Consider the following 23974-nt stretch of genomic DNA (forward strand, 5'->3'; position numbering starts at 1 on the left):
TACAAATACATCTTTTCCCTGTATAGCTTATGTACTTTCCAGAATGGAGAGGTCCAATAGTATGTGTCGTATTAACCCACTTCAGAGTATTTCTCTTATTCTAGTGTTGGCCTCCCTAACTAAAATGAACCCTATTTAGACTGGTAGTGCTATTCGGGAACATGGTAGACTTTAGACTATTACGTATTGTTCGTGGACCTGCCTGGTTGGATACAGGTCTAAATATTTGCTATTATGAGTTGTTTCATATACCAGGTTCTAATGGCAAAAAAAAGCCCTACTACCGTGACGTGTGTGTCCTTCTATAACCTCTCCTATCTTACTGGGTGTCCCTCTATAACCTCCTAGCCTACATGCATAGCTTGGCATTAAGGCTTGTCCTGTTGTCCGGGACAAGTAATAAATCCTTGGCTTCCGATAATAAGTTCAATAATATATTTTCTGTGACGCTCCTGGTGGCTTTGTGCTGTGGACTGTCTATACTATGCGGTGGTGGGTGGAGGGAGCAAGGGGGTTCGTCCACTCGCTGTGAACAATTAATAGACTTTAAACTTTTTTTTTTTTTTTTTTTAAGTATAATTTTTGCAGTTTGTTTGCAGTATTTGCACTTTTGTTACAAGTGTGAAATGTCTAATTTTTTATCCGGACAAGTGACTTTTGTGCCTGGACAAGTGCATGGGAAATTTGTGTAGAATGTCCAAAGGAAAGGTGCCTCAAAAAGTTAACTGTCAAGCCCTGCTGCATGTGTGTGCGTCCCTCTCTAAGCTGTCCTCTCCTCCATCATGTGTGCGTCCCTCTCTAAGCTGTCCTCTCCTCCATGTGTGCGTCCCTCTCTAAGCTGTCCTCTCCTCCATGTGTGCGTCCCTCTCTAAGCTGTCCTCTCCTCCATGTGTGCGTCCCTCTCTAAGCTGTCCTCTCCTCCATGTGTGCGTCCCTCTCTAAGATGTCCTCTCCTCCATGTGTGCGTTCCTCTCTAAGCTGTCCTCTCCTCCATGTGTGCGTCCCTCTCTAAGCTGTCCTCTCCTCCATGTGTGCGTCCCTCTCTAAACTGTCCTCTCCTCCATGTGTGCGTCCCTCTCTAAGCTGTCCTCTCCTCCATGTGTGTGTCCCTCTCTAAGCTGTCCTCTCCTCCATGTGTGCGTCCCTCTCTAAGCTGTCCTCTCCTCCATGTGTGCGTCCCTCTCTAAGCTGTCCTCTCCTCCATGTGTGTGTCCCTCTCTAAGCTGTCCTCTCCTCCATGTGTGCGTCCCTCTCTAAGCTGTCCTCTCCTCCATGTGTGTGTCCCTCTCTAAGCTGTCCTCTCCTCCATGTGTGTGTCCCTCTCTAAGCTGTCCTCTCCTCCATGTGTGCGTCCCTCTCTAAGCTGTCCTCTCCTCCATGTGTGTGTCCCTCTCTAAGCTGTCCTCTCCTCCATGTGTGCGTCCCTCTCTAAGCTGTCCTCTCCTCCATGTGTCCCAGCAGGTGAGGGAGACGGAGACCTGGATGCCCATGAAGACCACGCAGAGCGTGGGCATGCTGACGCATCCCGAGGACCTGGTGTCGTCAGGAGACTCCCAGAACGGCTCCGACTTTGGCTTCACCGACGACGAGGAGGACGACGAGGACGACTATGACACCGACGACACCCTGTACGATGACGAGGACGAGTACGACGAGTTCTCAGGATCCGGTGACGCAGGTTTGTTGTTTTTATCAATTTGTATTTATTAATCCAATTTCAAAAGAAGGCAAGACTTTTAATGTTCATTTTGTACCATTTATTAGAACAGTTTTTCTTCAGATTTTGGCCAACTTGAAAAGGCATTATTATTGCCTTTAACACTATGAGTGTTACTGTCAGTAAAATAAAAATGTTGTCTTGCCGAAATCAAAGAAGTTCTCTGTGGACAAAATAGTTTTATAGTCATTTTTTTTAAACTTTGCCCATTCAGTATGGAAATGGAATTGTAATTCTGGCCAGTCGCACTCAATGCTCGGTGTTTGAGTTTGTCGTCATCTGATTTGTTTGAAAATCTCAGAGGTGCAAGAAGTTCTGGGGGGGAAATCAAGCAAAGGGAATGAATGTGTCTTGTTTGTTTTTAGCTGCAATCACATCACAAGAGTATGCTACCGGTTTAACTTAGTAAGTTTAACTCTTAACGCAACCCTCTGTTCCTCTGCAGCAACAACAACCGTGCCAACCAGGAAGGAGAACGCCAGGCCATCATCTAAGGTGAGGTTGCTCTCTACATGCGTCTTATGGTTTATCGTTGCTCGTTCTTCTCCAGATCTTATTCTACATGCGTCTTGTGGTTTATCGTTGCTCGTTCTTCTCCAGATCTAGGTCATATTTTACTCATAAATGACTAAATGTACTGTTGATTTTGTCGACAAAACATTTTTGGCGGGCCTTGATGTCGTAATGGCTGATTTTTACACACTTGGTTGCACTCAGAAAATAGCCGATCTACAATCTCACAACGTGTCGCACTGCGACACCCAAGTGTTTGACTTGTCTTAGTTCTACTGGATCTCTTCTCCACTTGTCCCTCCTGTGATATCATATTTTTAGTCATCATAGCTTAGTCTTTATTTAGTTTCTATGTAGTTTGCGTCGGTGAAAAAAGGTAGTCGACGAACATTTTTCGTCATAGTTTTAGTCGACGAAATCAACAGTGCTCAGAGCAGAGTTGACAGAGTTAAACGTAACTAACTAATGCATCCGTCTCTCCTCCAGCCCGAGGACGACAACAGGATCCCGGAGGTCCAGCGCCCAGCACGGCCCACGGTCAGACACGAGATCATACAGAAGAACAACGAGATCCATGTGGGGAACGAGGTGTCACCCGGCGAGGAGCACCCCTCCAACGTCCTCATGTCCCACGCCAACGACGAGAGCATCTTCAACAAGACGGAGGTCCTCGCAGGTGAGCCTTCAACGCAGGGAAACAACGCAGTGTTGGTCAGAGACATTAGCGACTTTAAGCTAGATGATTTTCAGGACGGCAAAGCCAGGCGGACTACGGCTGCTATGACGTAATCGCCATAGCGGTCAAAATGGTTAAGCAAAGCCTCGGCGGCGACGGGTTCCCACCCCTTTCACTGAACACTTTGGTTCCCATGGTGACGCTTACACGCAGCAGACGGAGTAGGCGCTACGTGGGAAGGGACCTGCTGCCGTAGTATAGACGGCTGCGGCGACGTCAGGTTTATCTATCGAGCACGGATCATTTCCGGTTACTGTTGTCTTCTGCCGTTGCCGTAGCATTGCTTAAGGTCGCTACTATGTCTGTGACACTGGTAGCCTCCGAAACAGGCAAGAGAATACAAAGTAAAATGGGAAATTCTACGCCTCAAGTTGCAAGGCCAACTTCCAACACTCTGATGCCTCATTCACATACAGAAAAGCCAAGCTAATGGTTGGCTTGGTAATTCAATGTAATCTCTATGCAAACCAGCTTTTAACATTTCCAAGCTGGAAAAAAAGCTTGGAGATAACATTGAATTACCAAGCCAACCATTAGCTTGGCTTCTCTCCGTGTGAACGCAGCATAATGCGCGTTCTAATCTGCATTTGCATTCGAACATCGAAAAGCTGCAGTTCTGGTGAAGGAACTATGCTTTAATCCTTGTACTTTATTGTGTGATCCATAAAATGACAGACTGTGTTTGAGGCTGTGAACCAGTCTATAGTTTTGGCTTGGCAAAGAATGGATATGATAGGTTAGACTAAAATAGGCAAACGTTACGATTCCATTCAAGAGTAGTAATTTCCAAAGAACTCCACTCCATATAATCACAAACATGTGTCTCACATGCTGCAATGAATGTGCCAAGAAGAACGTCTCGCTCTTTTTATGAGTTTAATGTTTTGTGCCCGGTGACGCTGTAGAGCTCAAGTTTAATGTTTTACCGTGTCACTTGCCAAATATGTGTTACTGTAAATGGTCAGCATTCCTACAGTGTCTTGACGATCAAGAAAGGCACAAACCTGAAGCAGGCAAGAACAATCTTATCTTATATTGGGAGTAGGCTGTCACTCCATATATTGCTGTATAAGCGTGTTGTATATGTACAGATGTGACTGACGATGTGCCTAAACTTAATTAAAAATATATATATAAAAAATAAAAAGAAAGGCACAGACCTGAGATTGACTTCCTAAACGGCTGCTTTACCTCCTGAGCCACTGCCAAAAATAAACGACAAAATTGTTGACATATCGAAGGATAATTTAGGCATTGTGCGTGCCTCCGTTTGTCTAGGATCTAAACCCATCAAAGCCACCGCTGACATTGACTGAGAGCATAATTTGACAGCCGCTTAAAACATTAGATTAGATCAGTGGTTCTCAACCTGTGGGTCGGGACCCCCAGGGGTGTCCCCAAATTATTTTGGGGGGGTCCCCAGATGATTAGCTTAATGTGCAACATTGTTTTCTCACTCAACAGTAAACAAACCAACATAAAGTTTAAGTGTATATAGAGGGTATCTGCACATTTCTAAAGTGACAATTTGTGGACTTTTAATACCTCTAAAATGACATATTCAATATTGGTCAAATTGTCAAATATTAGAGAGTAGAGAATTACAGGCTCACAATGCTCACAACGCCTCGCGCTGTGAGCATGTAGATCGGCTATTTTCACAATAGAACCGTGATACAAAAAAGTTAAAATATGATTATTTTGGGGGTCGTGGCTTGAAACAGTTGAAACCACTGGATTAGATTATGGTAGCAGCAGGATCTCATATTTTGGTACAACAAGCTTTCCTACTGTCTGCGTTCAACAACTGACGAAAGCGGCCTGCTCGCCCCACACACACTGCTGCCTTTTTCTAACAACGGTGTTTTTATATTTTTCATCTTTCCCAGCTCTGATCGCGGGCGGCGCCGTGGGACTGATGTTCGCCGTGCTCCTCATCCTGCTGCTCATCTACCGCATGAAGAAAAAGGACGAAGGCAGCTACGACCTGGGGAAGAAGCCCATCTACAAGAAGGCCCCCACCACGGAGATCTACGCATAGACGGCCCTCTCTTCCTCCTCCCCGACGATCTCTCACTTTTTAAAACCTTACACAAGTCATCCTCAGGGCCGCCACAGGCCCCATACAGTGCCTCCCCATCAAACCTTCCCCCCATCTTAACTCTTTTTTGTTTTTGCTGTCAATAAACGGCAACATCCCTGGGAGAGCAAAAACCGGACACGGCAGTCGATCGATTGCAGATGTTCATGAATCTTTATTGGTGCTCTCCTATCCAATCAGAGGCTTCGATGAACTGTTTTTTTTTGTTTTGTTTCTTTTTCTTTGTTCTGTCAAACAAGGAAGAGACGTGCCAGGGCCTGGACCATTTTCAGCTGCCAAAACCATTTGGCACAGGATTTGTTTCAATCTTTTTTTGTTTTTTATTTCTCACCTTTCTCTCTGCCTCCCACCCTTTTGTATAAAAGAGGACAAACTGAAACAGACAATTGTGGACTTAGCAAAGAGAGATGCGAGTCTCCCCTCCTCTCTATACTCCCTCTCTCCCCCCTGCCCTCCATTTTCTAACACTAACACTGTGCAATGACGTTCATCATGGTACACATTAACGGTCCACTTATTTATTTTCCCTCTTACTTTTTCGTTCCCTATCCTCCTTCTTTTTTTTTTTTTTTGGTCTCTAAAACTTGTATGTGGACTCTGGTTCTGGTGCTACAGATGCCCACGTTATAGCTGTAGCGAGTGACTTTTTTATTTTATTTAAAAGTTTTATTTTTTATTTTTTTTGCTTTTATTTGTTTTAAAGAAGAAGAAAAAAAGATCCTTGGTGTGATGAAATCTCAGAAGTTCCGTTTTTTTATTTTATTTGCTATTAACAATTCCTTGTGTTCAGAAAAAAGTGAAATTGGTTGGAAAGTATAAACTAGCAATCTTGTGACGATAAACGTTTTAATGAGGTACGCTCTGTCAATCCGTTAACACTGCCACACAGAAAGAGAAAACTGGCATTGAAGACAAGGAGTATACTGTGTTTTTTTTATTGATTTAAAAAAAGCGTTTGATACTATTGATCATATCACACAGACACGTCAGACTTGCGCGAAACGGCAAACGTTTGTTTCCACCTCCCCAAGTTCAACCAGACGGGTTGGCTTTGACCCCCCCGAGTGTAAGACGCTGCTAGTTCTAGGTAAGCTGTCGTTCACAGCTACTAAATTATCTGTATTATTCCACACATTCTGGTACTTTTTTTTTTAACTGTAACGTGTGGGGAAAACCCTCACAAACCTGGCACCTAAAAGGAGGAAAAACAAGCTGTTGTAATATGCTATTTGACCCAGGTCTGACCCACACACACACACACACACACACACACACACAAAGGATCGTCTTCAGTTTGTGGCTTACAGTACTTCAAAAGGCTAAAGGAGTTGTCACCAATATAATTATCACTGCTGCTTCAGGGTCTGTCTTTGATTATTGTGATTTGGATTGTACTCAAACCAACATGCTATTGCAGGACGACACACCCACATTCCACACACACACATACGCACACACAGCGATGGTTCGCTTTGACCTTCTCAGAGTAAAGTTTGTGTGTGTATCCCATTGCCATGGCTTATTATTGTCGTTGTCGGGTTGAAACCTTGTATGTCCAAAACCGTTCGTTTTGCATTTATCATTTTAAAAACTATCTAAACTAGTGAAAACAGCCGATCTACAAGCACACAACGCCTCGCACCGCGAGGCGTTGTGTGCTTGTAGATCTGCTGTTTTCACTACTTTTGTGCGACAGCCTTGTCTGATGAAGCAGGGCTTTACTTTGCGAAAGAACGTACACATTTGAAACTTGCAGATACGAGGTTTCCGCCCGACAACGCCGCTATACTAGCGAAGGTATTTGGTTCCATGCCTTTCCGTTAAGCTATTACACACTGGCCTTTTTGTTTGCGTGCTTGTCAATCAGCAGGCACACATTTTTTTGAAAAGTTCCAAGTTCTGAGTTCCAAGCTCAGTTCATCCAGATTTCCTGGTCCATTGTGCAATGGGGCAGTATAAATATTAGCTGTGTGTCAGGGAAACCAAACCATCAGGGTTCTGTTTTTTGTTGAGAAAATCTGCGTGTAATGTTTTTTTTTTTTCTTTCTTTTTTTTTTTAAAGGTTTTCATGCTCGTCTGATAAGCTAGACTGATGGATTCTTAATTTATCCATGGGGATCATCATTGTCGATCATCCGAATCTGTGTTTCTCAAACTAGAATTCCAAGGACCCCCCCTCGGTTAACTCAGACCTGTACGGGTCCTTTTGGAATCCCTCCCCGAGGACCCCTGAGGGTCCGCGGATCCCACTTTGAGAACCGCTGATCTGAATGGTTCTGTGCATGCACTAACAAGCATGTTATGGTCTTTCTCAGCTTAAATAAACACACTGTATTCAAAAAGCACACAGGCCATTCTACCAGAGATCTACAGTATCTGTACATAGTGGAATAACGTAACATTAAACTTGGTACTTAGCCGTTACTTGGCAAAAAAAATAAAAAATAACGACCACAAACAAAAACGTTACCAAATATGTAAATGCCAAATTGTTTTCCTTTTCCCTTTTTTTTCCCTTTCTTTTTTTAGGTTTAATTCATAACTACATGAACCCTAGCATCCCTATACTGTGGGTCAAACATTCAGCAAAAAAAACAAACAGAAGATCTAAGCGTTGCGAGATTGGCTATGAGATTTGGTTTAGTAGGGGAAATACTAGCGGAACTAGTATAGAACCCTGGGGGACTCCGGTCAGCCAAGTATATTATGTCTATAATATGTCTACAAGCTCACAGCGCGTCGTGAGCTTGTAGATCGGCTATTTTTTGGCAAAGACATTTGATAGAGTGGGGGAAAAAAAGACTGTATCAAGTACGTATATTATAAGTACCTTTCACCAAAGGGTTTAAGTGGTACCGGATATGCAGCTCGGGCAACTAAAAGGTGAATTGATCCCAGTGCATGAAAGAGGACGATATCACAATGAATTAAATCTCCTCGATTACGATTATCGTGAGTGTTTTTTATCGCGATAAACCCCAACCCCACCAACGCTACCCAAACTTAACTCGCAATCTGTCAATATTCTCCTCTGCAGTCCCCCCACCCCCCCCCTCCTACTCCTCCCCATTTTGTTAGTAGATCTTTTTTGTATTAATTTAACTGTCAAAATATTTTATTGCCTTTCAGGTTGGGGGGTTGTTGTTTTTTTTCTTTTTTTTTTCTTCCCTCCCCGCTTTTTAAGCTGTTGTATATGTGATTTTAAAAGTTTTATATACACTAGTACCGAGATTCTCTGAAGCAAATAGTTTTGAAACTTTTTTTTTTTATTATTGTAAGAGTTTCTATCATCTTTTAGACTTTTTTTAAAAATAAAACGGTATGTATTTATGTGTTCTTTGTTAGAAGGATTGCTGATGTGGTCGGCGTTTTTTTAATCATTTGTTCGTCGTTCAGGGGGACGTTATACTGATGAGCCATGTTGTCCGTAGCAGACCTAGGGTCCACTCGCCTTTGCACCAGTGGTTCTCAGCCTGGGGGTCGGGACACCCAAGGGTGGTCGCCAAATTATTTTGGGGGGGGTCCCCAGACGATTAACTTAATGTGCAACATTGTTTTCTCTCTCAAAAGTAAACAAACAAGTTTAAGTGTATAGACGGTATCTGCACACTTCTAAAGTGACAATTTAAGGACCTTTTTAGTACCTCTAAAATGACAAATTAAACGTTGGCCAAATTGTCAACTATTAGAGGCAGAAATTGTGATAATAGCAGATCTACATGCTCACAACGCCTCGCAACACAATAGAAATGTGTTATACAAAATGTAATGCCTCAACTCTTAGTGCTCTGGGGGGTCCCCAGTTAAAATATGATTATTTTGGGGGTCACAGCCTGAAAAAGTTGAGAACCACTGCACTCACTCACTGAACGCTGGCACAGGGCCAGTGTTTCCCACAAGCCCAGGAAACTTCATTTCTTTCTATTAGCCAGACACCTTTTTAAAGTTTTAGGGGTCAAAGAGTCAAATTGCCCAATCGAAACTGGTTGGTGTACCTGCCTAGAAGATGGGTGTGGAATGGAATAGAATTTGAAAAGGAAACGTTCTGGTGGATTCGGGCGCTTGCTCCGGTCTGCCTGTTGTGACGACGGCCAGTCAGGGTTTCTAGTTTTGCATCAGATCTCAGTTCTGATGCATCGGGTACAGTCAATCCCAGAAAAGAAAGCATTTCAAATATTAACTTTTTCAGTGTCTTTGAAGAGAGTGCTTTTGCCTGTACGGGGTCAACAGATGGTAAAACATTCTGGGGGACTAGCATATCAGTTTTGACTGCAGATATGAGTAGATCCTAGAAATTAAAACTAATTCAAATGTATTAAAGTGGGGCAATCCAATTGTCTCTGAAACCTAATTTGAGCCCAGAAGAATGCATTTCAAATGGGAGGTGGTCCTAGGTCTGGTCATTTAGCATGGGAGAGATATGTTCTGCTGCTTACTATGTCACAAACATCACATGTGAATCACCAATGGAATGGAGGAGCCAATGAATCATTGGCTTCTGCATGCAGGTTCTGATTTATTATTGGAAATAAAGCTATTTTTATGCACATTAACATTTTAACAATGCCTCCTTTGACTTTGAGTCTTCTTTCTTAGCTCGGTTTGTGCGTTTTCTAAGTTCAATGGATGTGGTAGTACTGAATAAAATGGAACACCGTCGAGACTTGCACAGATCTGTATTTAGAATTTCATTTTCCATGTTCGAAAGATGGACGGATAAGAGGCAGATAATCCTTTATTGATCCCCGTCAGGAAATTCAAGTGAAACACAGGATGGATACATGTAAAAGTAGAGAGAGAGAGAAGATTAAAACATTTCTTTATCAAGATTATCAAGATAAAAGTTAACTACACTTAAAGTCTGACCTAGCTGTAGTTCAATTAGCTAATAAATAAAATAAAAAAGAGTTTTAATACACACAAATAGGGATGGAGCTTGTTCATTTTTATTGATAATGAGTACCTATCGATCCTGCTTTTTGAGCCGGGCTTTTATCGAGCCCACTATTGAGTGTTTTTTAATATTTTGTGAAAAGAGATGAGACGACAAATTCAGAACATAACTGGTATCTTTTTTTTTATTGGCCAGTTGTAGCAACTTGAGTTTGTTGCTGACCACCATCTATGAAGATGACAATTGACAAAAGTAACAAATATCATTAAATATCGTTAAAACAATCATTCATTAGTGTGTAATGAATGTTAAATGGCTTTATATTATGAATAGTACTGTAATAATTTCTTGATTGCCTCTTGTCTTGATTGTTTAAACATGACATCATGGGCCGCTATGCTCGATAACAAGCTTGATAAGCCCAAAGCTTATTGATACCGGGTACCAGGGCAGGAATTTCATGGAGGCCATGAAGGCCATGGCTGTCCTTGCCCCTCAGTTTGGCCTTGTGCCCCTCCATAAAATGGCATGACCTGAGGCCACAGTGGCCTTAATGCCCCAGCTGACTGTACCACTTTCTCCTCTGTCTCTTTCTGGTCAGTATGTAGACAGTAGACATGGTGTCTCTTTCTTGTCATGTAGACACCAGTGTCTTTTGTTGAGATTCTGAAATCTTATCTCCCAGAGTCATCATCTTTAGAACCAATCCAGTGACTTTGATTGGTGCGGGGCTGAGCATGGATCAGATTGTAAATACCATCATTTATCTATGTCACTGCAGATTAGGTTATCATCCCTAACCCTTAAATTCAACATATTCTTTCAATGGACTAAAATCTTTTTTTATTTGATGGCCTTCCTGCCCTGGCATTTGGCCTTTGTGCCCTCAAAAATGGACAACACCAAAGGCCAAGTGGCCTTGCCCCTAAAATGATGAAATTCCAGGCCTGCCGGGTACTCAATAAATCTGTTATCAGGTTATCGAGCTACCCTTGTTTAGGGCTCCATCCCTACACACAAATCTCTGATATCAGGGACTTGAGACTTGACACAGGTTTGCCCTTTCCGCTTGCATAATCTTCTGAAACTGCTTGGCGCCGCTCACACATACCTGCAGGTTTTGACCACAAAACCCTGCTTGGTTTGGCCACACCATAACTTCAAATGATCCCAGTGTCTGCATAATGCTACGTCACATATCAAATGGCCTCTATTGCAGCACAAGGCAGATTAGCCTTTTACCCGTCTGTAAAAAGTACGTGCCCTCTCCAGAATGAATGCGGTTTTTCCATGCCATACATGAAGGCTGCATTCAAGAGAATTGCCTTGTCCAAACTATCCTGAACTTGAATGCAGCATCTTACAGTATGTTGAACGAATTGCCCTCTCTGTGTAGAAATCCATGCAGTTACGCCACATCTCCAGTATTGACTTGATTATGCTTAGTTCAGTGTAGTATCAAGCACCGAAAATAGCCGACCTCCAAGCAGCGCGGCACTGAGTGCCACGCTATGAGCTTGTAGATCTGCTCATTTTGAAAAATCGTGAAATATTTTGCAAATCTTGGAATAGGCCTATATCTTTTTTTAAAGCTAACATTTGCAACTCAAATATTTGCTTCAGGGGCATCCCTGGAACAACATATTTTGAGATGGGCCAAATACCTGTAATTCTGGAGGTCCTTGACATGAAAAGGTTTGAGAACCACTGATTTAGAAGAAGGATTTAGAAGACATATAGAATCGGGTCAAAAATATTCAACAAGAAACTTTTCAATCAAGGCCTCCCCAAAGTGGGCCTTATAGTAACTCAGTCCTATAGCCTGGCTTAGCCAGCCTATACTAATGCAACTAACTGCACTGCAGTATCTAAGCCCCCTTTGTAGCAGTAAAGAGTGTTGTTGTCTGCTCTGTTGCTGCATGGAGAATGAGATGTGCTCACATGAGACATGCTGCGAGAGAGACAAAGCCCACCTTACTTTGTAACTAGCCAATCAGGAGCTACTCACGAATCTGGAGCCACACAATGTGAAGAGCTAGCGCACGACACTAGACCATCCCCTCTTTGTTTTAACATGGGTGGATGTTCCAGCTGAGCTAGGCTAACTCAGTCCCACTCCCCTACTACGCCCCTGTACTGTGCATTTTGTACGTTGGCAGAATAGAAGTTGTACTTAGGGCTGTAACGATATAGTAACTGAATGGAAAAATTGATTTTAATTTGCAATGATCTACTATATTGTTTGTAAAAGCAAAATATCGTACCGTTTTGGATTTGTATTGTATTGTATCGTTTTAAAATGCAGTAATCGGTATTGAATCGTTTTGCTATGCAAATAATTGATTGTTTGTGCCTTGTATTTGGCAATTTAAGAGGGAAAATGAAAAAGAGGGGTCTAATTACCTTTCCATTCCATATAGCTACTCTTGGTCTATTGATAAATGTGTGTAATCTCTGTGTTCATGTCAAGGTGGGTTTGTTCATATGTGTAGAAATATAATATCCATGTATTTTCTAGATAATCACAGCGTTTACTTCCGTAATAATAGATTTTTTACACGTTTTACAGATTTAATGTCTTTGCTAAAAAGTTACTATATTGATTTTAAATCATTGAATCGAATCGTATCGTATCGCCATGAATCGTCCATGTATCGCATCGTTAACCATGTATCGTGATGCGTATCATGTCACTGTTACAATGTATCGTTACACCCAATCTGGCGTAGGCAGATGTACAGGACGGCGTGAAAGTAGCAGATCTAAAAGCAGTTGCTGGCATAATATGGCAGTTATGTTGGCATATATTATGTGCCAATATAACTGCCTCTTTTTATTGATATTTTAAACCATAATTATGTTCTGTTCATAATCCTGCCCCATTTCATTGCTATTTTTAACCATGCTGCTCATATGCAGACATACTCTATACATATCTTTCTTTCTTTCTCTATTTTTTTTCCTCTTCTCTTGAAAGTGCAACTGATGATGGGAACTTGTTCAACAAAGAACCTCATGCGCTTCTTTTTTTTAACCTGTAAAACTGTGATGTGACAATAGAGTTGAACTTGAGACTTACGTCAATCTTACCTTTGTAATATATATATTTTAGGGTTAGATTGAGAGATTGGTGTTGGTATAAATAGATTGGTGTTGGTATAAATAGATTGGTGTTGGTATAAATAGATTGGTGTTGGTATAAATAGATTGGTGTTGGTATAAATAGATTGGTGTTGGTATAAATCGTTCAGGCGGTGTTGAAACGATGAGCTAAGATTGAGAAGACGAAGGCAGTAGATAATATACCATACACATGAAGTTATTTTGGGATTCACATACCTGTGTGTACAGATGAGGGACAATCAATGTGATTATTGTGTGTGTGTGTGTGTGTGTGTGTGTGTGTGTGTGTGTGTGTGTGTGTGTGTGTGTGTGTGTGTGTGTGCGTGCGTGCGTGCGTGCGGGCTTGCGCGTGTGTGTGTGTGTGTGTGTGTGTGCGTGTGCGTGCGTGCGTGTGTTGACATTGGTACAGTGCCAGCAGACTTGCAGCTGCTTGTCGACCTGCAGGCGGTGCAGAGAATAACACTGATCACACACACACACACACACACACACACACACACACACACACACACACACACACTTCTCACATACACACACACACACACACTTCTCACATACACACACACACACACATTCACCCACAAACCGCATTTGTGGTCTCTCATAGTCACACACTTCCTCTTCCATGTGTACACCTTTTCTGTCTCTCACGCACACGCACACACACACACACACACCCAAACACGTGTTCCTTAGATTCGACTGTCCCTCTATTTTACACCGCCATACGTACACACACATAATATACAGGCTTATATCAAGCAATGTACAGTTGCTTATTTGTTCAGGTATTCAACATAGGTCATATAAGAAAAGGCCTCTTCATACAGAATATCGTCGTTGTCGGGTGGAAACCTCGTATCTCCAAGTTTCAAATGTGTACGCTCTTTCGCAAAGTAAAGCCCTGCTTCATCATACAAGGCCATCGCACAAAAGTAGTGAAAACAGCAGATCGTCTGTTTTCACTAGTTTAAATCATTTTTAAAATGATAAATGCCAAAGGAACGGTTTTGGACATACAAGGTTTCCATCCGACAACGATGATATGCACGCGCCCTAGCTTTTTGCGTGGTAATCATTCCCACAAACGTGTATAAGTTGAGCCAGGAAACAACAAAGCTATTGTAACAAAAATCTACTTTAAGTAGCATGTGAGGGGGTCAAACTAGGGTTTTTAATGATTCTGAATCCATTGCAAGCATTTGTTTTGCATGAAAAACATTCCTTGGGCTAAAAACGGACCTCACGAAACTATGAAAAGTGATGACTCATCACTGAACCATAGTTTTGTCGGGCCGTTTATAGCCCAAGGAATGTTTTTTGGGAGTATTTTTTCCTTTATAGCATTAGTGTATAGTAAGTGAATGGGCCCAAACATTTTGCCCGCATTTTTTCGAGGGACATGGGAGCTCAATTTGTTATTTAACCTTCATAGTTGACAAAACCACTGAGAAACGGACCTATGCTCTCCACGGTCACGGAAGTATCGGAAGCGACCCAACTACTATGTGTCCACAAAAGGTGCCAACCAGAATAATGCTAATTAGACATAACATGCCACCCCCCCTACTAATTGGACAATTAAAATGAGATTCAACAAGAAACTTTTCAATCAAGGCCCCCCCCCCCCCCCCCCCCCCCACACACACACACACACTTAAAACTGAATGAAAATGTATTCAAAAGACTTTGACTAAAAATATATACAGTATCAAAAGTTTGCTGTCAAAATCAACAGTGGTTCAGGGTACTCCACGCTGCTGCAGCTGTCTGCCCGTCCCGGCACCTTGATGTCTGGCCCACCCAGGGGTGTTGCACCAAATGCTGGGCCCTGGGCACAAGGATTCACTGCGGGGCCCCCCATGAATGTTCTTCATAGGGGGAGGGTTAGACTGGGAACACATTATTACGCATTATTTTGTGCTTTAACTGTTGAAAAATAGCAGATATAATTTCTATGTAAGTGGTGCTCAAACCTTTTCATGTGAAGGACCCCCAAAATGATATGTATTTGGCCACGGACCCCTATCTCAAAATATTTACCGGTAGTTCCAGGGACCCCTCAGAAGCAAAATTTACATATATTCAAAGATTTGCACACATTTTCACGATTTTTCAAAAATAGCAGATCCACAAGCTTGCAGCGCGGCACTCGGTGCTGCTCTGTGAGCTTGTAGATCTGCTATTCTTCCAATAGCAAAAGTATAAAATAATGAAGGCCCCCTCCACCTTGGGCCCTGGTAACTCAGTCCCATGCACTTTCCCCCCCTTGTGACGCCCCTGCGTCCCGGCACCTCGGTGTGTGGCCCACCCATCTGACCACTTAACACACTCAGTGGTAAGACCTTGGGTGGTCCAGGAGGCGTGTATCTATTCTGCATCTAGCATGAGGCAAGACCCCAAACATTTTTAACTCAAATCCGTGGCCAAATACATATCATTTCGGGGGTCCTTGACATGACAAAGTTTGAGAGCCACTGATATAGCCACATACGTTTTTTTTTGTCTTTTCTTTTTTTCCAGAAAACTGTGGGATTGGATTTTAGAAGAAAGACATTTGTAGAATCTGTCTATCAGCCGATACATTTGTTGTTTCGTTCCAGGGACCCCCAGAAGCAAAGATTTTAGTTAGAATGTTGAATTTGGGCCTTGCCTCATGCTAGAATAGATAAACTCGTCCAGGAATCATGTAAGTGAGCAGACATCATGCTCTTACATGGGCAGATTTCCTAATAATGATGACTAAAGGCAATCTGTTACACTCTCCCTTCTTGAGATTCCAACTCCCTTTTCTGTGGACGTTCTTGACCTCCTGCATCCCAGTAACTGCTGTCCACTGCATTGATGCGTCATCTTAGGTCACCAGGTCACTGAGTCGACTGTTTCTCAACTAGTGGTCCATTCCCATGTCCCCACGTAACACGTGTTTACGACCCTAGATGGCCTCATACTGTTTAACCCTCTGAGTGTTTCAGTGCTGAATCATCACTGACTGTGGGAGTGGCATTGGGGATTGGAGGAGTGGTGGTGTGTGGAGATTTGGGGACACACCTGGGCCTCATTTTCCACAATCAACTAGCCAGCATAAAAGCCTGAGATGAGTGAACTTCATTTCAGCCACAATGAGACGACAATTTCTTTATCGCCATTTACAGTAACACTACTAGCCCCCATAAGTCACACTTAACCATGAAAGATTGCGGTGCATGTTGGGAATGGGCTTATTGTATCTAAAAATATATATTTAGCCACTTGTACGCATGCCCCCACCCACTGAAATCAAACTCGCTAAAATGGCTAAAACGATGGAAAGCATTAAATTAAAACATTTTAACACCCATCCTTTCTTTTCTCAATTATAATCCAAAATATGAACCCTTGTTGTAAAAACAAAGTTGTCCTTTAAAGCTGCTGTCACTTATCACACTAAAGAAAAGGAATACATTTTCATCTTGCAAAAACAAGATCCAAAAAGAGTAGTGGTTTATGATGAGACCAAGGATGGACCTAATCAGTGAGGTACTAGATTGCCCACAGTACTGTTCACCCGCGTCGAAATGAACCGTCGCACAGATGCTATGTCGCTCCCCTCAATGGGAATCTATCTCCTGAACATCAAGTTCTTGCCCTGTTCGCTCACGTCACGTCCTCACTAAAAATCCTCTGGCAGGCCAAAGAATGGGACTGGCCATAAACACCCAAACAAGGAGAGATAAACTGTCTAATGGGAGCTGGCCTCTCACCCCACCCATCAACCTTCATACAGGAGAAGGACAACAGCTGGCCCACCAGCAAATACCTGGGAAGTGTGTTCATTATATCTGCCTGCCGCTCAAAGTCCAATGACAAACAAGCCACATCCTCCGTTCATGTAAGGCAGGGGTTTTCAACAGGTGGTCCCTGGACCACTGGTGGTCCGTGAAGGCCCCTGATCAGTATAGTAGGAAGTAATCTCTCGAGACAGCCTCAGAGTCGCTACGCTTCTGAAGGGACAAGTGGGCGGTCCCTTTTCGTGACGATGGCTAGCAAGAATGAGTAGGAAGTGATGTTTTTTGTTTGTTTGTTTGTTTTTGAAGAGGTCGATGAGGAGTAATATAGTATAAAATGCAAACTTAAGTAACAAAAAAAGTGTATATTTATTTTGACCAAACAAGGGATAAATAAACAGGGAAAACTCAAACTTAGGGGTGGCCAAAGCCAAAATGCCTATAAATAAAAATAAGCTAAACTACACACAAAACAATCAGAAAAGTGGGAATAAAATAAAGAGCTTCCCTAGCACTGGAAATGGGTTGAAAATACAATAAAGTTTCTTAACTAAGGATCACTTGTATTAGCTTTGTATGCACTTTAAAACACTCAGTATATAGTGTATCTTAAGCACCAAGCAGAAGAAATGGCACACAGCCTACAGACTACAAGAGCAAAAGGGATCAGCTCAGTGATGGATGGCATAGGTCTAAAAATACATATTTAGCCACTTGCACGCATGCCCCCACCCAATGACATCTAACTCACTAAAATGGATAGAACTATAGAAAGAAGTAAATGAAAACATTTTCTGTTTCAAATATTTTTTATTGTCAAGCACTTTCAAAATTGTCAAACATTTTCCAATCAGAGAAAATTACAATCTAAAATATGAACCCTTGTTGTAAAAAAACAAAGTTGTCCTTCATGGAAGGACCCCCAGCTACACATTCTATCAAGGTTTTTTGAATGGATCTGCTCTTTAGATGAGCCAAATGACAAGGTGGTCAGTAGGACCTGCACATGCTCAGCACAGTTGTCTTTACTGGGGACCGGCCAACACCTGGTGAAATGCTAACCTGCCGACGTGGGTGAGTAGCTAACCTGCCGACGTAGGTGAATGTTAACCTCTATGCCTAAACCTAAACCTAACCCAAACCCTGACTCTGAATGGGGGTGTTTCTAAGTGGTGATGTTTCTAAGTGGAGAACTGCCCCCAACTTGGTTTTACCGTGACGCGGGCTAACCTGCCGACGCTCATAGTCGCAAGAATGACTCGTCGAAAGAGCGAGATTTAGCCCCCATGGGGACATGCACACATGCTCGCTTGAGCGCACACACACACACACACACACACACACACACACACACACACACACACACACACACACACACACACACACACACACACACACACACACACACACACACACACACACACACACACACTTTTATAGTTTTCACCTGAAATGAAAGGGAATGTGCCCTAGGAAAGTTTATGGGAATTTCCAAAACATGTAGTGTCAGGTATTTCTCCCCTCTTTCTTTCTTTCTTTCTTTCTTTCTGGTCCGTCAGTTTTCTTCAACCTAATGAGACATTTCGTAATTGCAGTAACTTAGTACATTTACTTAAGTGCTGTACTTAAGTACACTTTTGAGGTATTTGTACTTTACTTGAGTATTCACAATTTCCAATACTTTTACTGCTACTCCTTTACATCTTGGATTCAAATATTGTACTTTTACTCCACTACATTTATTTGAAAACTATAGTTATTAGTTACTTTGCAGGTGTAAAATATAATATTATAAAACACACATTAACCTACTTTAGACCTATTTTATACCTTGGCTATTTGAAAATAGCTGATCTACAAGCTTGTGTTGTGAGCTTGTAGATCTGCTATTTTCATACTTTTACTCAAGTACATTTTGAATTCAGGACATTTACTTGTAACGGAGTAGAGCTACAGTGCAGTATTGATACTTTTACTTAAGTAGAAAATGTGAGTAGTTTTTCCACCTGCGTAATTGGAATAACGGTTACGTCAACATCACTGTGTCTTTCTATCTAATTTTCTTACACAATGTTGCTTAGAGAAAATCTCTCTCTCCACCCTCATCTCTCCTCCCTCCCTCCATCCTGCCCACCACCACCCAGCCCCCCTCCCCTCCTCCCCTCCTCTCTGAGGAGAACCGGGACGAGTCCAGACATGTCAAATAACATGCCTCATCCCGTCACTATGAAAACCCTGTCAGCCTCAGTGACTTGAAGATTTCTTTAGACGCAAAGCCCCCTTTTGTTACGGACGATTTATAGGCCTTGGTGGTCGCTCGACAGTGTCATGTGGTGAAAATAATTCACAATCGTAGATACCTTTTTCTCATTTGTCCTTATTACCTGCTTGCTCCCCCTTGCCCCACCCCCTCTTCTTCTTTTACTCCTTTCTGGAAGACAAAGCACAAAAACACTCTTTTTACACCTGCAAACTGAAGGTGAAGATGATTCTGATTGTGATTCAGAATTATTGTAACACGCCATAATGGAGAGTGGCGACTGATGAATATATTATTTGTAAACAACAACACCTTCTTATTCCCATATGAGATACAATAATCCATCACACAGAAATAAGACAGGAGGGTGATCAGAGTGAGAATGGTATGTTTACTATGGAGAGAGAGTATTCAAGACAGGTACAGTACAGAATAATCAATGGTTCGTGCTCTCTCTGACAAATTATGTTTTGACATGAGTATAAGTATGGTCATTTCATCAGTCAATGGATGACGTTTCAACACAAGACAAAGAGTCCATATACAGGGTTCCTGGGAGGAGAGATGTCCTTGCTCGTGTCTGGATGACACTGAGCCTTATAAACCAAAACAATTCTCATTGTTTTCGGTACAGGCTCCAGGCAGTTGATAAGGTCTGATTTCAACCAGACGGAGACCTTGTGTTGTACTGTACATGACATTTTATGACACAGTCACTGTGCCTTCAACTTCAGGTGGTCATCAATATGTATTGATAAAAAGATGATATGAACCATAACAAAATACCTATCAGCGACCGTCAGGTCAGAGCTTCTAAATACGGCTCAAACTTGACGTTGTTTCTTTGGCCAACCGTAACGGTTGCGGTAACGTCATCCACCTCTTGCTAGCAGCGGTAATGTGATCCGCAAGAGGTGGATGACGTTACCGCAACCGTGGGGGTGTTTCTGAATGGGGATGTTTCTAAGTGGGGATGTTTCTTTTTCTGAATGGGGGTGTTTCTAAGTGGTGATGTTTCTAAGTGGAGAACTGCCCCCCTCGCTAATGGCGGATCACTATACATGGAGTTGTTAGGAGACATAAATGTTAATTCTCGTGACCCATAAAAATGGGTCTGTGACCCAAAAGTGGATGATCTGAGACATTAGTTCAAAACGAGTGGGTTGCGCACATCCAGGTCCTTGCTGGTGCTGGACACTAAATGACAAAATGATAAGATGAAAGTCTGCTTTGCTCCTCGGTGTTTCGGTTATTTATTTAAAACATGTCATTACAGCTGGAGGTCTCAGTTGGAACTGTTACCCCCGCGACCCGATTCCGGATAAGCGGTTGAAGATGGATGGATGGATGGATGTCATTACAGCGTACAGGGGACGTTTCGGCCATAGTTGGCCTTCATCGGGTCACCTGAAACGTCGAGGAGGACTATAGCCGGACACTGAGGAGCAAAGCTGTTGTGCGGACTGATGGAATAAGATTAAATAATAACTTAAATAAATATGGATATGGATAAATCCATAACCAAAATAAGACAGAGACGAGCCAAAGGACAATCAAGTTCTCCACTTAGAAACATCACCAATTAGAAACACCCCCATTCAGAAAAAGAAACATCCCCACTTAGAAACATGATTCATAAAATAGATAAATAGAAAAGAATAATTCATTTTTTTCCTCTCACTCTGAGCATTGGAGTTGTACAGGGTTGTAGACCCTGTTCTCTTCCAGTCCAGGGGTGTCAATTCGGTATGGCAGGGGTATGCAGCTGCCATACCCTGGGTCCAGGGGGGAAAATTTTAAGTTACTTTTAAATATAAATCCACGAATGTCTCTTTGTCTATCTGTGCTGGTTATTATGTTGTTAAATTACAGTAAAATAAAGTGCAAAATTTAACAAAATGGTCACTTTAACAAGGTATTATTATATTCTCCACATCTTGACAAAATGGTATATTCCCAGGTTCCGCAGGTCAGCTGCACAGGTGCAATACATTATTGTTAATTGTGGCACGTTTACTAACATGCCAAGTTTAGCTGCACTTGAACAACCGTTCCAGGCTGCCATATCCAGATCAACAAACCGTAGAAACGGGGTGGGGGAATGTACTTCTTAAAATAAATGTATCAATAATAATAATAATAATACATCGAACTTATATAGCGCTTTTCAAGATACTCAAAGTCGCTTTACAAACAAAATAAAATAAAACAACTTTATTAGGACAAAGATTAAAAGGATAAAATCTAAGATTTTGTTGCTAAGGTATGGCAACATGACTGGTGTAAGACACCTTAGCTTTTTTCTGAACTGACGCCACTGCCTTTTTCCCTCTCTCTCTGAGCATTGGACAGGGTTGTAGACCCTGTTCTCTTCCAGTCATAGGCCACCTTTTGTCTCCATGCAAAAACTCAAATTCCTCACAGCCCCTGCCCGCTGTCACACACACACACACACACACACACACACACACACACACACACACACACACACACACACACACACACACACACACACACACACACACACACACACACACACACATTCCTTTGCCCGGCACAACAATGAGGGCTTTTGTATAGCACACAGCCTGTGTTTCCATTTCATTTTTTATTGCTTTTAAACTCATCACAACTCCTCACAGAATTTAATCATCCTCTCTGGGTTTTTGAGGTTGGTTCTGAAAAGACAGTTCGTTTTTTTCTCTTCTTTAATGTTTGTTGTTTGATGGTCTTTGGCCAGGCTGTACTCGCTGTGGGTTTGTGTTTCCCGTAACGTGCACATACACACAACCCAAGGACAAAAGGGGCCAAATATCTTTCTAAAGCACCTGACTTTATCTTTTTTGCCCTTATCGTCAAGTCTTCAAAGGCTTGAGTGTTTTCTGGTGTGGAAACACAAGGAGAGGAGAGGATAGGAGAGAAGAGGAGAGGAGAGGAGAGGAGAGGAGAGGCTTGTTCACTCTATAAATGTCCTTTTCCAAGATATTTCATCTACCGTACCTCACAGGCTCCACAGCTGTTGACGGAGTGCCGCGGTCGTTAAACTAGTAGTACACCTTGTGCTAAGTAGCGTGTTGACAGCAGAGTTGTCATGTTGCCAGAACGTTCACTGTTCACTTATTGCTCTATAAGACAGCGGTTCTCAATCTGTTCAGGCCGTGACCCCCAACATAATCATATTTTAACTGGGGACCCGCAAAATATTCATGTTTTAACTGACACCCTGACGAGCACTACGAGTTGAGGCATTACATTTTGTACACGGTTTTTCAACATGGTTCTATTGTGAAAATAGCAGAGCTACATGCTCACGTTATGTTAGTTTGTTTACTGTTGAGTGAGAAAAAAATGTTGCACATTACGTTAATCATCCCAACAGCCAGTCGCGAGTCAGGCACCAAAAGGTCTTGTGGCGGCCCTGCTGCTACTGACTATAGAGCTGACTCACTAGCAGTGGTTCTCTAACTTTCAAATTTCAAGGTCTCCCCTTAACTCTGACAGTGTACAGCTGGAACCAAATGGTATAGTGTGATCTGAGAATGCCCATGTATGGGCATATGTTCTGACATCACATTGTCGACTATATATGGGCATAGAATATATGGGCGTAAAAGGGACATGAAGCCAGAGCGTGATGTCAGAGCAGCAAACCCATTCTGTTAAGAGTGGTTCCCCTGACATCACAGTGACATCAGAGCATGATGTCAGAGTGATGTCACAGTGACAAGGGAACCAATAGACTGTAAAAATGTGTACTGACTGACTGAATGACGGAGACAAGCTACGTCATTTCTCATAGTATACTGCGACCTCCGGTTCTTAATTGCTCTAAAAACCATGGCCCTTAACTTTAATTGCCAGACCCATGAAATGGGTAGGCCTACATAAGCAAATGTCGGTCTGTCCCTTTTCTATATAAAGGGTATATATGATGATGACATGATGATGACATGCCTACAAAAGGCATGATGTCATAAATGATGATGACAGACAGGGGGTCTGGCACAACCAGGTTGACCTGGTCTAGTTTTCCTTAGAAGCCCTGGTCGGCTTGTCCATGTTTGTCCTTTTAATTCCTGGTTAAAACCATTCTGAAGTGTAGTTTATCTGTACCCTGTGATTTGTTCGCCTCAAGCCCAGTAATTACTGTCTGTGATTACTCAGACCTTGCCCATTTCCGATGTTAAGTCAGTGTTCTGTGGGCAGGTGTAATGAAGCAAGCAGTCACTTCATCTGGTTTTCATTGTCAGTGCTTGGTTTGGGAGTAGAGGTTCTTATACAGTATCTCTCAAAATACACATGGATGTTCTCTTTCTTTACCAGGTTCTATCATGGGCTTCCATTTGTCTTTCTGCCTTGTTAACACAGCTGAAAATCATTTGCACCCAGAACAGTGGATGGCCCTTGGACTAAGCAACATGTTATTTCTGACAGCCTCAATATTTTAGAGATACTAAAAGTTTATCTTAAAGAGTAATGGGGAAAAAAAAGTAAATATAGCAGTAATAGCAGAGAATAGAGGCAAATGCCAATCGACCAATTCATGGACTGTCAAAACCTCTTAAGTCCATTTTTGTGGTTTTTGATTTTCTTTGGCATAAATCAGGGCTATTGAACACCCTTTACATCTGAGTGTCGGTTAAAATAATATTGAACCAATGGAAAGTAGTAAGAAGTGCTTGGGACAAAACCAGCTAACTCCACCCGATTGGCCCTCTCTTTTTCCATAAATATGTGCTATTGAACACCCTTTACGTCTGTGTGTTGGTTAGAATAATATTGAACCAATGAAAAGTAGTAAAAAGCCCTTCTAGCGGGGCAGATAAATGCATTTTTGCACTAAAATACTTCACAAGTGGAAAG

General features: G+C 42.2%; 1 protein-coding gene across 2 annotated transcripts in view; it reads left to right on the forward strand.

The window, feature by feature from the left end:
• sdc4 (syndecan 4) overlaps positions 1–20561 on the forward strand; it is a 50392-nt gene extending 29831 nt beyond the window's left edge. Inside the window, exons 2-5 of one of the 2 annotated variants that reach the window (XM_080728476.1) lie at positions 1462–1678; positions 2163–2212; positions 2717–2906; positions 20388–20561. In XM_080728476.1, the coding sequence (XP_080584602.1) occupies positions 1462–1678; positions 2163–2212; positions 2717–2906; positions 20388–20542 (612 nt within the window). In that variant the 3' untranslated portion in view covers positions 20543–20561. Of the gene's footprint in view, positions 1–1461; positions 1679–2162; positions 2213–2716; positions 2907–4855; positions 9621–20387 lie in introns of those variants that run through there. The other variant, XM_080728477.1, reaches the window with a different exon arrangement.
• The last annotated feature ends 3413 nt before the right edge of the window (positions 20562–23974 follow it).

This window comes from Nannobrachium achirus, assembly GCF_963921795.1.
Source record: "Nannobrachium achirus genome assembly, chromosome: 6".
Classification (NCBI taxonomy): Eukaryota; Metazoa; Chordata; class Actinopteri; order Myctophiformes; family Myctophidae; genus Nannobrachium; species Nannobrachium achirus.